The sequence below is a fragment of the Monodelphis domestica genome, chromosome 2 (genome assembly GCF_027887165.1).
Source record: "Monodelphis domestica isolate mMonDom1 chromosome 2, mMonDom1.pri, whole genome shotgun sequence".
NCBI lineage: Eukaryota > Metazoa > Chordata > Mammalia > Didelphimorphia > Didelphidae > Monodelphis > Monodelphis domestica.
In genome coordinates this window covers 223,552,088-223,567,746 of record NC_077228.1, presented here as the reverse complement: position 1 = coordinate 223,567,746, position 15,659 = coordinate 223,552,088, and the positions used below count along the sequence as shown (strand labels likewise).

General features: G+C 37.2%; 1 protein-coding gene across 2 annotated transcripts in view; it reads right to left on the bottom strand.

Annotated features, from left to right (window-relative positions):
• The window catches only part of LOC100029119 (ABC-type organic anion transporter ABCA8), a 157,044-nt gene that overhangs the window by 95,898 nt on the left and 45,487 nt on the right, over nucleotides 1–15,659 (bottom strand). For both annotated transcript variants that reach the window (XM_056817239.1, XM_056817238.1), the window contains exons 7-9: nucleotides 8,897–9,032; nucleotides 8,293–8,478; nucleotides 7,663–7,810 (exon numbers count right to left, since the gene is read on the bottom strand). In XM_056817239.1, the coding sequence (XP_056673217.1) occupies nucleotides 7,663–7,810; nucleotides 8,293–8,478; nucleotides 8,897–9,032 (470 nt within the window). The remainder of the gene's footprint in view (nucleotides 1–7,662; nucleotides 7,811–8,292; nucleotides 8,479–8,896; nucleotides 9,033–15,659) is intronic.

The following is a 15,659-nucleotide window of genomic DNA, read 5'->3' as shown; positions in this document are numbered from 1 at the left end:
TTTTAGTTTTTTAATTTGTATACCCAACTCATTGACCTCTGTCCTCTCTAGCTTGTTAATATATGAACTCAAGGATATAAATTTCCCCCTCAGTACTGCTTTGGCTGCATTCCATAGATTTTGAAATGATGTCTCATCATTGTCATTGTCTTCAATGAGGTTATTAAATGTTTCTATGATTTCTTCTTTAACTAATTGATTTTGAAGAATGGTATTATTTAATATCCGAATAATTGTTGATTTGCCTCTCCATGTACCCTTACTAATTATTATTTTCATTGCATTGTGATCTGAGAAGGTTGCATTTATTATTTCTGCTCTTTTGCACTTGTTTGCAATGTTTTATACCCTAATGCATGGTCAATCTTTGGGAATGTACCATGTGCTGCTGAAAAGAAGGTGTATTCCTTTTTGTCCCTATTTATTTTTCTTTTCGTATCTACTAACTATTTTTTTCTAAGATTTCATTCACTTCTCTTACTTCTTTCTTATTTATTTTTTGGTTTGATTAATCTAGTTTAGATAGAAGAAGTTCAGGTTTCCCACTAGTATAGTTTTCCTATCTATTTCATCCTTGAGTTCCACTAATTTATCCTTTAGAAATTTGGATGCTATGCCATTTTGTGCATACATATTGAGTACTGATATATTGTCTATACTGACTTTTATCAGGATGTAATTACCTTCCCTATCTATTTTAACTAGATTTATTTTTACTTTGGCTTTGTCAGATATCATGATTAATAATCCTGCCTTCTCTTTATCAGTTGATGCCCAATAGATTTGGATCCATCCTCTTACTTTCACCCTATTTGTATCTACCTTTCTCATGTGTGTTTCTTGTAGACAGCATATGGTATGGTTTTGGATTCTAATCCACTCTGCTATTCGCTTGCGTTTTATGGGTGAGTTCATTCCATTCACAATCATAGTTACAATTACCAGCTGTGTATTTCCCAGCATTTGATTTCTACTCCTAGTCCTGCCTTTTCTTCTTTCACTATTTCCTTCTGCAGAAATGTTTTGTTTTTAATCAGTCCCCGTAATTCCCACCCTTGTTTTACTTTCCTTTCTACCCACAAGCCTTCTTATTCCCCCCTTATTTTCTTTACAGTCTTTTGAAACTAATCCCCACCCTCTCCCTTCCATGTACTTCTTCCCTCCCCACCAGTCTGTTTGTTACCCTTCTACTTCCCTATAGGACATAAATCAATTCTTTCCCCCAATGGATTGGATTGTTCTTCCCTCTTTGAGTCAATTTTGATGCATGTAAGAGTTGAGTATTTCCTATCTGAAATCTCTTTACCCTTCGGGTGTATTGATATTCTCCCCCCTCCCACCATGAGATTTTTTCCTGTTCAGGTCTGGTCTTTTCTTTAAAAATGCTTGGAATTCTTCTATTTTGTTAAATGACCGTACTTTCTCCTGTTAGAATATAGTCAGTTTTGCTGGGTAGTTGATTCTTGGTTGTAGACTTAGTTCCCTTGCTTTCCAGAATATCATATTCCATGCCTTTCAGTCCTTCAGTGCAGATGCAGCCAGATCCTGTGTTATCTTCACTGTGGTTCCATGGTATCTGAATGACTTCTTCTTAGCAGCTTGTAATATTTTTCCCTTGGTCTGATAGTTCTTGAATTTAGCTATAACATTCCTGGATATTGTCAGTTGGGGATTAAGTATAGGAGGTGATCTGTGGATTCTTTCAATTTCCACTTTTCCCTCTTGTTCTAGAATATCAGGGTAGTTTTCTTGGATAATTTCCTGTCTTATGATGTGAAGGCTTTTTCCTTTGTCATTGTCTTCCGGTAGACCAATGATTCTTAAGTTGTCTCTCCTAGGACAATTTTCAAAATCTTCTGTTTTGTTGTGAATTTCAAAACTATTCCACCCTAATCAGACCATTCTTTAGAAGATCTGATTCAGCTATTTCCTGATCAATAACAATAGAGATACTTGGAATTGTTTTTATCTGCACAGGAATAGCTGAATTAAGTAAGCCTACATCAGAAGATGTGGCCCAAGGAGACTCCAGTATATCATCAGGTATTGCAAAGGTGGGATGCTCTTTTTCCTCCTGGCTCTATGAGAGAATTATAGGGAGTAAATTTAAAGATTCCTCTGATACTTCTAATAATAAGGAACCATCTGGGGAGCAAGTTATTGTGGCTCTGAGTTTGCTTAGAAGGTCCCTCCCCAGCAAATTTAAAGGGGAATCAGGCATCAAAAGGAAGGAATGTTGTACCTCTAGGGATCCTATAGACACCATTCAAGGGGGGAGTCTATTAACTCTTTGGGGTATTCCTGATACTCCCTTTACATTCTCTGAGCCAACAGATTAACAATGTGAATCAGGTGTTCTCTCTAATACAGATCAAGAAGCTCCAGTGTTCAAAAGACAATCATAATAGGTGTTACCCACCTTTAAAGTAACATGGGGTTCATTAATATGGGGGGATAGTAGATAGGGACAATGGGTAGTAGGATATCAGGGTCTGGAAAATCAAAGGTTGTATCCTCTGAATCCTATGCCCCATCCCCCACCCCAGACACCTTCATTGTGCTTGGGAAGTTCCTTGGACACCCCCCTGAAAGGCACCCCCTTAAGGGACATTAGCACCTCAAGCATTTTTTGGACAAGCACCATTTTTGATATATTGTTGTGGAGTCATTTGATTTATCATTTTCCCAATATCTTTTCCTATAGTCATCATTCCTAAAGTTGTGGTTTGCATTGTCATAATTATAGTTATTTCTATAATTATCACTTTTGTAGTTGTTATTAAACTGTATATTCCTTCCTATAATCTTGAGAAAAGCTCTACACTCTACCATGTTGTGGCCCTTCTTCCCACAAAAGTGGCAGGTAATGGATTGATAATTAGATTTCTGGAGAGGGGCAAATGTCATTGGTTCATTATCATGCCCACTTTCTAGTTTAGCTATCTTATCTTATAAACATCTCATTTCTTTCTTCATTTCCTCCATGGCATCATTATTTTCTTCCTCCTTTTCTTTGTTTCCCTTTAAAATATATATAGCTGTTTTTCACAATTCTTCAAGGTCCATCTCTGACCATCTTGGACAATGTGTTCTAAAATAATCCTTAATCGCTTTGCAAGAGTTATTGTCAAAGATCCTTCTAACTTGTCTTAAGCTAGCACAGCTACATACTCTACAGTAGTAGACTTGTATTCAGCCTTTTTTCCCGCATATCTTTTGATTTTCTAAATCTTCTGTTTTGTGAATGAGGTGCTTCATATTTTCCTCAATTTTTTCATTCTTTTGATTTTGTTTTATAGTGTCCTGCTGCCTTGTGAAGTCACTTGATTCTAGTTATTGTATTCTGGTTCTTAAAGACTGGATTTCATCCCTAGCTTTTTGGTTGTCCTCCTTCTGGTCTGATTTTCTTTGGTGGTCATCTTTCATCCTCTTTGCCTCATCTTTCATCTTCTTTGCCTCATCTTTCATCTCCTTTGCCTCATTTTCAAGCTGGTTGATTTTGGCTTTCAAGACAATATTTTCTTGTTTTAGGTCAAGTGCCTCTGTTTCCAGATGACTTATCTTAGTTTTTAAGTTATTTTCCCAGTTGTCTTCAGCCTCTCTTAATTGTGTTTTGAATTGTATTTTGAGTTCTTCCAGAGCATGTATCCAATTTGCTGGGTTTTCTGTTTTTTTTTTTGTTTTTTTTTTTTGCTCATCCTTTTCTGTTCTGTTTGCTCTTTGTTCATTGCCTGTATAGAAGCTGTTGATTGCAATTTCTTTTTTCTTTTTCTGTTATTTGCTCATATTTACCCCAATCTTTACTCCCTGTAGTTGCCTGAGCCCTTGCTCCTCTCATTTTTTTGTGGTTTTGTGCTTTTCTTTCCTCCTTTACCCTTGGAATTTTATCAGTAAATCTCTCAGTCTGTGAGTGCAGTCTGTGAGGGAAGGGTTTTAGAGCCTGAGCTTCCCTTCCCTCTGAAGGCTTTGATGGGATTAGGTCTGCTAGGTTGATGGATGTGTCATTTGGCCAAAATCTGTGGAGGGGGGGCAATATGGAGTGTCTCCACTGCTGCAATTGCTGCTTGCTCTGTGCTCCACATTTCTTCCTTATCTGCTTCCACACTGCCTGTGTTGGACACTCTGAGCCTGGAACAGCTTTGCCCACAAGGTACTCCCTCCTTTGTCATCCCAGAGTTTCCAGCTGCCATTGGAGGTTTAGTGTTCTAGGTGGGGGAGTGGTCCTGGGACCTTCCTTTTTCTGTCCTCTTAAACAAGAGTGTTCTTGAATTCTGGCTTTGGAGGGTGTACCTTTAAATTGATTCCAGCAAAAGGGTTCCTTGGCTCTGTCTTGTTGTTAGGTTTAATTTTCAGTCCCCTAGGAGCTTTTAGTTTGTAATCGGTAAAGGAAGGGTTTTCAGAGGTCTTAACATTTGCTGCCTTTATGCTGCTATCTTGACTCCACCTTGCTCTTCATTTCTTAAGGTATAATAGTATTCCAACATAGCCACATGATACAACTTATTTAGCTATTCCCCAACTGATGGGCATCCCCTCAGTTTCCAGTTCTTTGCCACCACAAAGAGAACAACTATCAATATTTTAGATGATATAGATTCTTTTGCTTTTTCTCTGGTCAACTTAGGAAATAAACCTGATTGTAGCATTGCTGGATCAAAAGGTACATACAGTTTTATAGTATTTGAAATTACATTCAATCCAAATTCTAGATTGATCCCCAAAATAGATGGAACAGTTCATAGATCCATCAACAAGTGTATTAGTTTTCAATTTTTCTATACCCCTCCAACATTTGTAATTTTACCCTTTTATAATTTTAGGCAATCTCTATCACATATTATTAAACACTCAACATTTTTTGCCACTCTAATCCTTGGCACTGATAATTGGTTCCACATCAGAAATTGATATGATTTTATCCATTAAAATGATATTAAAGAGGCATCTGTTTTGTCACTGTGTCCAACTGTGTTCAACAATATAAGTCCAATCACCAGCAGGCAATTGAAAAGAGATGATAAATATAGAATCGAACTGGTTCAAAAGGGCTATGATTGGGCAGAGAGCAAAGTGAAACCTGAGTACAGGTAAAAAGCCATGAAAAGTACCAAAGAAAAATGAAATGAAAGGTCTATAGGAGGCCACAATAAAAACCAAGAAGTTTAGAACCAGGAAGGTATAGGGAAAGATGGCAGGATAGGAGACTATGCTTAGAGAAAAGATGTTCAGAGGTTTTTTATTTAGGAAAAAACACACACACAGAAAAAATTACTTTTGGGATCATAGTAACATAATGTGGAGAGGAGGAATAGGATCCTGGAGATGAGTAGACTGAGGAACTAGAAGGTAAGAGTGATTGAGCAAAAAGTAGAAGTTATAGTGAGGAAGGCAGTTAGCTAGATTCTGAACTCCCTGAGAAAGGAGGGAGAATAACTTGGAGTGGGTAGATAGTACCTACCTGGATCTGGATTGAGTAATAGATTTGAATAGTGAAGTTAAATCATTTGCTCAAGGTCACACAAGAAAGGTTAATAAAGAAGAGAGGTGAAATTTGTACCCAGGTTCTCTGATTTCAAGCTGTTACTCCTTCACTATACCTTTCAGACTCTTGATCATATTTAGAATATCAACAGCCAAGATGAAATTTATTAAAGGTCTCAATAATGTAGAATTCTTAGTACCCTTTGTCCACATTTACCTCCACTCTGCCTCTGCCAGTAGCACTATCACAACTGAAGAGGACCATCTTGAATTTTTCCTTGTTTTATAGGTTTCCAGGGCCAAAGAATTCTTCACTAGAAGTCAACTAGGCAGATGATGAACCTGTCTGTATTTAATTACACTGTTGCCTACCTTACCTATCTTGGTATATTGTTGCTGGGAAAAGCAAAAAGTCTTTCCATTATAGTGTGATCTAGAACTTGCTCTGGATGGTACAGCCTTCAGAAAACTTCACACCACAATGGCTCTCTCTCTCTCTCTCTCTCTCTCTCTCTCTCTCTCTCTCTCTCTCTCTCTCTCTCTCTCTCTCTCTCTCTCTCTCTCTCTCTCTCTCTTTTCCATTTCATACTACTCCATACATACATGTACATTTATACACATAAATGCAAAGAAAACACACATTGCCTATGTTAACCTAGAAGATGGCTGAATCTGTCAATATCCTGGACATTTTTCTAAGATTCTAGATTGTAGAGCAGATGCAAGCTCTTTCAGAGGAGTTTCCAAATCAGTGATATTACTGGTCCAGTCCATTATAATACCAATCCTTTAGAGTGTGAGGTCCTTGAGGATAGGGATTGCCTTTTGCCTCTTATTGCCTCCAATGCTTATCACAGTATTTGTCCAATGAGCATTTATTGATTTATTGACAGTTTTGAGATTTGAATTTAGGTCTTCTAACATCAGATTCAGAGCTTTTTAAATTCACAATTCACAAAATAGTGAGATTGATAAAGCTGATAATGACAGAAACATTCTTAGTAAATGTTACTGTCAGAACCCAGACTGGCTTAGTGCAAATGGGATTTAGCTCCAGAGAGCTTAATTCAAGAATTATATTTGTTCATCATTTCTCTTCCCTAACCAGTTGTTTTCAGTGGCAAAGCTACTTTTTTGTTATTCAGTTATTTTACATTGTATCTGACTCTGTGATCTCATTTGTGTCTTTCTTGGCAAAGGTACTGGAGTAGTTTGCCATTTTCTTTTCCAGTTCATTTTACAAATGAAGAAACTGAGCCAAAAAGAATTAAATGAATTGTCCAAGGTCACAGAGCTAGTGTCTGTGGCAAGAATTGGACTGTGGAAGATAAGTCTTCTTGACTTCTGCCCTAATACTCTATCAATTGTGCCACCTAGATGCCCATAGAACTTCTTGAGGCCATACCTAAAGCTAAAAGCTAAAAGCTTTTCTCCCCCAACTATCCCAGGGTGATAAGAACCATACTGCTCCTTATTTCATTTAAATTGCATTCCTTGTTGAGCTATCTTCTGTAGCACTGCTGCTATCCTTCTCACAAATTTTTCACTCAAGGTGAAAAAATATGGTTACTGTCAAGAATAAAAATAGAGGAGGTGACTGGGTGGCTCAGTGGATTGAGAGCCAGGCCTAGAGACAAGAGGTTCTAGGTTCAAATCTGGCCTCAGACACTTCCCAGCTGTGTAACCCTGGACAAGTCACTTAACCCCCATTGCCTAGTCCTTACCACTCTTCTGCCTTGGAGCCAATACACAATATTGATTCTAAGATGGAAGGTAAGGGTTTTTTTTTTTTTAATCAATACAGAACCATTTTGGAAACATGAATCCTTCAACTAGTTTAAGCATTGAACCAGTATTATTATATAATAATTTCAACATACTGTTAGAAAAAGCAAACATCCCAAAAACTAGCAGAAGGAAGCCACAGACAAGGTGACTAAAATAGAAAAAATTTTATAGACACAATTTTTTGATGTAGCAGTGAAATCAATTGGCTCAATAGCCAGTTAAACCAACTTAGACCAAAAGGATTGGGCTAGATGGCCTTTGAAAACTATGAGGTACAAAATCAAGATTTCCTATGAAAGCAATTCTACTCATCTTTGTTCTATGTCAGAATGCAAAACTTACCCTAATAAGGTGGTAGAAGACATTAAGAAACATGAAAGCACTGTTACTTACGTGGCAAGATTTTGTCGAAATACACAGCAAGGATCAAATAGAGAAGAATATCAAAAACCATCACGAAAAACGTGGTTAACCATTGATCTGCAACTCCAGAGGGGTAAGGGAAAACAAAACCTCTCATGTTGTAATCCATTTTCATAATCTTAAGGTTTTAAAAAAATCACAAGTTAAAAAGATAAAAGTGTATATATACGAAATAAATTTATTTAGCAGTAAAACTTATTTGCATATATAAGGCTCATCATAAAATGTTTATATCCCTGGAATTAGTTACATTTCTTTCTTATAAAGGGGTTAGGAATCACATTAAATATGATCAAGGAGAAAATAGATTTAATGAAGAATAGAAGTATGATATAATTCTAACTTTTTCTTAAGATTCATTGAAGTTTTAAGAATTATATCTTGAGCATATGAATTAAGTGGCCACAGGAATGGCATTTAAGCTAACTCTACTTTAGGCAAATCTCTAAGATATCATCAATGAAGCTATTTGTGATCTGCATTGGGAGAGATGGAAAGATCACACACTAATATAATAATAGATCTTTAACCCCTCTAATTATCACAGGAAAGATATTATGTAAAGCCAATAGTAAACTAGAAATAATTCTTTCGACTTGCCTGGATCATTCCAAAAATGAAAGCAAAGGGACTCAGGAGACTTAAAATCCATTCCAAATATGGAGGAAGTTGTTGATACAATAAAATAAACCCCAAACCTCCCCAAAAAAGAGTAAGGAGGAATGTGGTCAAACCAGTAAGGACAGGTTTCTTGAGCAACACACTCAGTAGGAATGCTAATGCTACCTGAAAGGAGAAGAAGAACAGTCAATGACAGCTAGAATTCTGAGAATTCTTGATGGAAATCATGCAAGATGGACAATTGTATTATGAAACTGTCTATTAAATTTTTGCTTTAAGGGGCAACTAGGTAGCATAGTGGATAGAGTGTCCAACCCAGAGTCAGGAAGATCTAGCTTCATATTTGGCCTCAGATATTTCCTTGCTGTGTGTCCCTGGCCAAGTAACTTACTGCTCTTCTGTATTAGAACTGATATTAAGACAGAAGGTAAGGTTGTTTTGCTTTGTTTTAAAAATCATGCTTCAAAAAGCCTTTCTTGGGCAAATACAAAAACAATAGACAAAGAATAATTGTGATGATGTCCTTTCTTGACAAAATTTGATCTTGATGAGAACTAAAGTAGAGGAAAAAAACTTCACTTACCAAAGAGAGACCATATAGGAGAAAAATGCTGAATACCATGAAGTAATGAATCATAAATTTACGAGACGTAATGAGGATGGCCAAAAGATTTGCCAAGATAAAAATGTAGCCAGCATACAATAAACCCCAGGAAAGCCTATGGTAGAAATGCAACATAATTTCAGTATTAAATGCTCAGGAAATTCTTTATACCTTAGATCTAATAGGAACTGAACAGCATTATCTGCCTAAAACCATCCTTTCAGTCTAATCAACAAAAAGATAGTAATCATTCTCCTAAAGAAGAGAAATATAAGCTCCATAACTAATTTTAATATGAGAATTATTGCACTAGGGATGGAAGGGATTTTAGAAGATAGTAACCCTTCCCACTTTACAGATGAGGAACTTGAGGTCCTGTGATATTAAGCGACTTTCCCAGGGTCACAAGTCTATCAGAGTGAGAATTTAAACACGGTTAATCTGACTGTATAATTAATGCTCTTTTCATTACACCTTATTGAGTACAACAGAAATATTTCCAATCTTGAAATGAGACAATTTAGTCTTATTCAATTCCCTATGAACCTTGACATATTGCCTAATAACATCCTTAATAAGCCCTTTACATGAAGTATACACACATATAAAGTAATGCAATATAACTTTAAAAACTAATGAAATGTTCTTCCATGTAGTCACCTTTGGAAGCTATCTACGTAACCTCTAGGGTGCTTATATTTCTCAAATATTTCTGGAATCCCTAATTTTTAACAAATTCCACTTGAAAATCAGTCCAATTGCTTCTTTTGCTTCAAGGAGCCAAAATGGAAGAATAAGGAAAAAACATTTCAAACTTGCCTAAACCCATCTCCATACAGTCACTAAAAAATGCCTCAAAATGAATTCTAGAATGGCAGAACTGACAAAGGAAAGGGGTAGAGCAGTGTTCTTTCCCAAGACAATGTAGGACAGCAAGAAAATCCCATCTCATAGCATAAGAGGAAGAGCTCACAGTACCCAAAGGAATTGACAGTGGTGGTAGTATCATCTGGACAAACCAGAAACAGGGGGAGTGGAATCCAGCTTAATCCAGGACAGGCAGCAATCCTTTCTCAAAGGAAAATGTGAAATGATATCAGGGCCCAAAATGACTCCAAAAAAGGACTTAAAAATTAAATAAGCACAAGAAAGCTGGGACAGCACCCACTCCAATTCACAAACAGAACTCAACTTTATGACACAGTTAAAAATAATATAAATTGATAAAATTGAACAACAAAAAAAGAAACTCAGAAGAGTTACTCTGATAACATAAAGGTTTTATATATGTTTATATAGAAAAGCATCTAGCATTGGCTAAAGAGCTACATGTGAAGAAAAAAGAAAAATATAAAGTGGTCTCAGGCACAACAAGATATAAAAAAAGAGCTCAAAAAGGACTTTCTATATCAAAGAAGAAAGAATAAAAATTGGGGGGAGGAGATGAGAACAATGTAAGAAAACCATGAAAAAGGATTAAAAAAAAAGATTATAAAGGAAACACAAAAAGTGGGAAGAGATAGCCAACAATTTTCAAAAGGACACAACTCTTTCAAAGTACAGTTGGGAGGACTTCCGGTCAAGATGGCGGCTTAGAGAAAGCTAAAGTTCAGATCTCCGGAAAACCCTTCCTGACCGATCTCAAACTAAAAGCTCCTAAGGCACCAAAATTCAAGACGATCAACAGCATAGACCCTGGGAATCCTCCTCCTGGACTTGGACCTGGATCAGAAGGTACGGCCCCCCTCAAAAGCCAGAACCCGAGATCACTAGGACCTAAGGGGTAAGAGCGCAGAGTCCAAGTCTCCGGGAAGCCGCAGCCCCGCCCCGCTCAGAGAGCAGGGTCCTCGGAACAACAACCCTCAGGGTCTTCTATCCGAGTCCCAGTGAAAGTCACTGCCCTTCGAGCTCTCCCCCAGCCCCCCGCAGAGAGCAGGCTTGTCTGAAACAACACCAACCCTCAGGGCGGGCAGGACAGCCTCAAGGGCTGTATCCTGCTATTCAAGTCTCAGTGAAAGTCACTGCCCTCGGAGCTCCGGGAAGCCGCAGCCCATCCCCCCGCAGGCCGAACAGCCTCACGGCCAGCTATTCTGAAGACAACTTCCGGAAAGCAACCCGACCCAGAGAGCCGGGGGAGAGTGTGGCCCCCTGGTCCGACCCTTCCACTCCAGTTCCAGTGAGGCATTCTCAATGTAACCCAGGGAAACCTCATAGAACCGACAATCTGCCCAGGACTAAAGCCTCTGAACACCAGACAGAGATAAGAAAAGCTAATCCTCCATATTCAGAGATGGCAAACTCCACAGAAGCACAGAAGTCCCAAAATACCAAGAAAAATAAGAAGAAAGGGGCGATTTTGGACACGTTCTATGGAGCCAAAATACAAAATACAGAGGATATAGAAGATGATATACAAGAAAATGCTCCAAAATCTTCCAAAGGAAATGGAAACTCACCACAAACCTATGAAGAATTTGAATCAGAAATGACCAAAAAGATGGAAGCCTTCTGGGAGGAAAAGTTGGAAATAATGCAAAAGAAATTCACGCATCTACAAAACCGGTGTGATGAAACTGAAAAGGAAAACCAGGCTTTAAAGGCCAGAATCAGGCAGCTGGAAGACAATGATCATGTAAAAGAGCAAGAATTAATAAAGCAAAGCCAAAACACCAAGAAATTAGAAGAGAACATAAAATATCTCACCAACAAGGTGATAGATCTGGAAAATGGAGGGAGAAGAGATAATTTAAGAATAATTGGACTCCCAGAAAAGCCAGAAATAAACACCAAACTGCACATGGTGATACAAGATATAATCAAAGAAAATTGCCCAGAGATTCTAGAACAAGGGGGCAATACAGCCACTGACAGAGCTCACAGAACACCTTCTACACTAAACCCCCAAAAGACAACTCCCAGGAATGTAATTGCCAAATTCCAAAGCTATCAAACAAAAGAAAGAATCCTACAGGAAGCCAGAAAAAGACAATTTAGATATAAAGGAATGCCAATCAGGGTCACACAAGACCTTGCAAGTTCTACTCTGAATGATCGTAAGGCATGGAACATGATCTTCAGAAAGGCAAGAGAGGTGGGTCTCCAACCAAGAATCAACTACCCAGCAAAACTGAATATATACTTCCAAAGGAAAGTATGGGCATTCAACAAAATAGAAGATTTCCAACTTTTTGCAAAGAAAAGACCAGAGCTCTGTGGAAAGTTTGATACCGAAAATCAAAGAGCAAGGAATACCTGAAAAGGTAAATATTAAGGAAAGGGGAAAAATGTTATCTTCTTCTATTACTCAAACTCTCTTCTATAAGGACTACATTTATATCAATCTATGTATACTAATATGTGGGGAAAATGAAATGTATAAATAGGGGGTAAAGAAAGACCAAATAGAATAATCTTTCTCACACAAAGATTCAAATGGGAAGAGGAGGGGAAGAAAACTCCTATAAGAAGGAGAGGAAGAGAGGGAGTTTTTCTTTACTTAAACCTTAATCTCAGGGAAATCAACTCTGAGAGGGAAAAACATCCAGATCCATTGGGATCTTGAATTCTATCTTACCCAACAAGGGTAGGGAGAAGGGAAAACCAAGGGGAGGAGGTGGGGAGGGAGAACAAAAAGGGAGGGAAAGAGAGGGGGGAGGGGGAGGGAACAAAAAGGGAGGGACTAAAAAGTGAAACATCAAGGGAGGGGACAAGGGGGACTGATTCAAAGTAAATCACTGGACTAAAATGTAGAGCTGAAGAAGAAAAGGTTAGAATTAGGGAAGGCAATCAAAATGCCAGGGAGTCCACAAATGACAATCATAACTTTGAACGTGAATGGGATGAACTCACCCATAAAATGTAGACGAATAGCAGAATGGATTAGAATCCAAAACCCTACCATATGTTGTCTTCAAGAAACACACATGAGGCAGGTTGACACCCACAAGGTCAGAATTAAAGGATGGAGTAAGACCTTCTGGGCCTCAACTGACAGAAAGAAGGCAGGAGTTGTAATCATGATATCTGATAAAGCCAAAGCAAAAATAGACCTGATCAAAAGGGATAGGGAAGGTAATTATATTTTGTTAAAAGGGACTCTAGACAATGAGGAAATATCATTAATCAACATGTATGCACCAAATAATATAGCACCCAAATTTCTAATGGAGAAACTAGGAGAATTGAAGGAAGAAATAGACAATAAAACCATACTAGTGGGAGACTTAAACCAACCATTATCAAATTTAGATAAATCAAATAAAAAAATAAATAAGAAAGAGGTAAAAGAAGTGAATGAAATCTTAGACAAATTAGAATTAATAGACATATGGAGAAAAATAAATAGGGATAAATAAGGAATACACCTTCTTCTCAGCACCACATGGCACATTCACAAAAATTGACCATACATTTGGTCACAGAAACATAGCACACAAATGCAGAAAAGCAGAAATAATGAATGCAGGCTTCTCAGATCACAAGGCAATAAAAATAATGATTAGTAATGGTACATGGAAAACCAAATCTAAAACCAATTGGAAATTAAACAATATGATACTCCAAAACCGTTTAGTTAAAGAAGAAATCATAGAAACAATTAATAATTTCATCGAGGAAAATGACAATGGCGAAACATCCTTTCAAATCTTTTGGGATGCAGCCAAAGTGGTAATCAGAGGTAAATTCGTATCCCTGAATGCTTATATTAATAAACAAGGGAGAGCAGAGATCAATCAATTAGAAATGCAAATGAAAAAACTCAAAAGCGATCAAATTAAAACCCCCCAGCAGAAAACCAAACTAGAAATCCTAAAAATTAAGGGAGAAATTAATAAAATCGAAAGCAATAGAACTATTGATTTAATAAATAAGACAAGAAGCTGGTACTTTGAAAAAACAAACAAAATAGACAATGTACTGGTCAATCTAATTAAAAAAAGGAAGGAAGAAAAGCAAACTCACAGCATTAAAGATGAAAAGGGGGACAGCACCTCCGATGAAGATGAAATTAAGGCAATCATTAGAAATTAATTTGCCCAATTATATGGCAATAAATACACCAATTTAGGAGAAATGGATGAATATATACAAAAATACAAACTGTCTAGACTAACAGAACAGGAAATAGAATTCTTAAATAATCCCATATAAGAAATTGAAATCCAACAAGTCATCAAATAACTTCCTAAGAAAAAATACCCAGGGCCTGATGGATTCACAAATGAATTCTATCAAACATTCAAAGAATAGTTAATCCCAATACTATACAAACTATTTGACATAATAAGCAAAGAGGGAGTTCTACCAAACTCCTTTTACGACACAAACATGGTACTGATTCCAAAACCAGGCAGGTCAAAAACAGAGAAAGAAAACTATAGGCCAATCTCCCTAATGAATATAGATGCAAAAATCTTAAATAGGATACTAGCAAAAAGACTCCAGCAAGTGATCAGAAGGATCATTCACCATGATCAAGTAGGATTTATACCAGGGATTCAGGGCTGGTTCAACATTAGGAAAACCATCCACATAATTGACCACATCAACAAGCAAACTAGCAAGAACCACATGATTATCTCAATAGATGCAGAAAAAGCCTCTGATAAAATACAACACCCATTCCTATTAAAAACACTAGAAAGCATAGGAATAGAAGGGTCATTCCTAAAAATAATAAACAGTATATATCTAACACCATCAGGTAATATCATCTGCAATGGGGATTAACTAGATGCATTCCCAATAAGATCAGGAGTGAAACAAGGATGCCCATTATCACCTCTACTATTTGATATTGTACTAGAAACACTAGCAGTAGCAATTAGAGAAGATAAAGGAATTGAAGGCATCAAAATAGGCAAGGAGGAGACCAAGTTATCACTCTTTGCGGATGACATGATGGTCTACTTAAAGAATCCTAGAGATTCAACCAAAAAGCTAATTGAAATAATCAACAACTTTAGCAAAGTTGCAGGATACAAAATAAACCCACACAAATCATCAGCTTTTCTATATATCTCCAACACAGCTCAGCAGCAAGAACTAGAAAGAGAAATCCCATTCAAAATCACCTTAGACAAAATAAAATACCTAGGAATCTACCTCCCAAGACAAACACAGGAACTATATGAACACAACTACAAAACACTCGCCACACAACTAAAACTAGACTTGAGCAAATGGAAAATCATTAACTGCTCATGGATAGGACGAGCCAATATAATAAAAATGACCATCCTACCCAAACTTATTTATCTATTTAGTGCCATACCCATTGAACTACCAAAATACTTCTTCACTGATTTAGAAAAAAACATAACACAGTTCATTTGGAAGAACAAAAGATCAAGGATATCCAGGAAAATAATAAAAAAAAAACACATATGATGGGGGCTTTGCAGTCCCTGACCTTAAACTATATTACCAAACAATTTGGTACTCGCTAAGAAACAGAAAGGAAGATCAGTGGAATAGACTGGGGGAAATCGACCTCAGCAAGACAGTATATGATAAACCCAAAGATCCCAGCTTTTGGGACAAAAATCCCCTATTGGACAAAAACTGCTGGGAAAATTGGAAGACAGTGTGGGAGAGACTAGGAATAAATCAACACCTCACTCCCTACACCAAGATAAATTCAAAATGGGTGAGTGACTTAAACATAAAGAAGGAAACCATAAGTAAATTGGGTAAACACAGAATAGTATACGTGTCAGAGCTTTGGGAGGGGAAAGGCTTT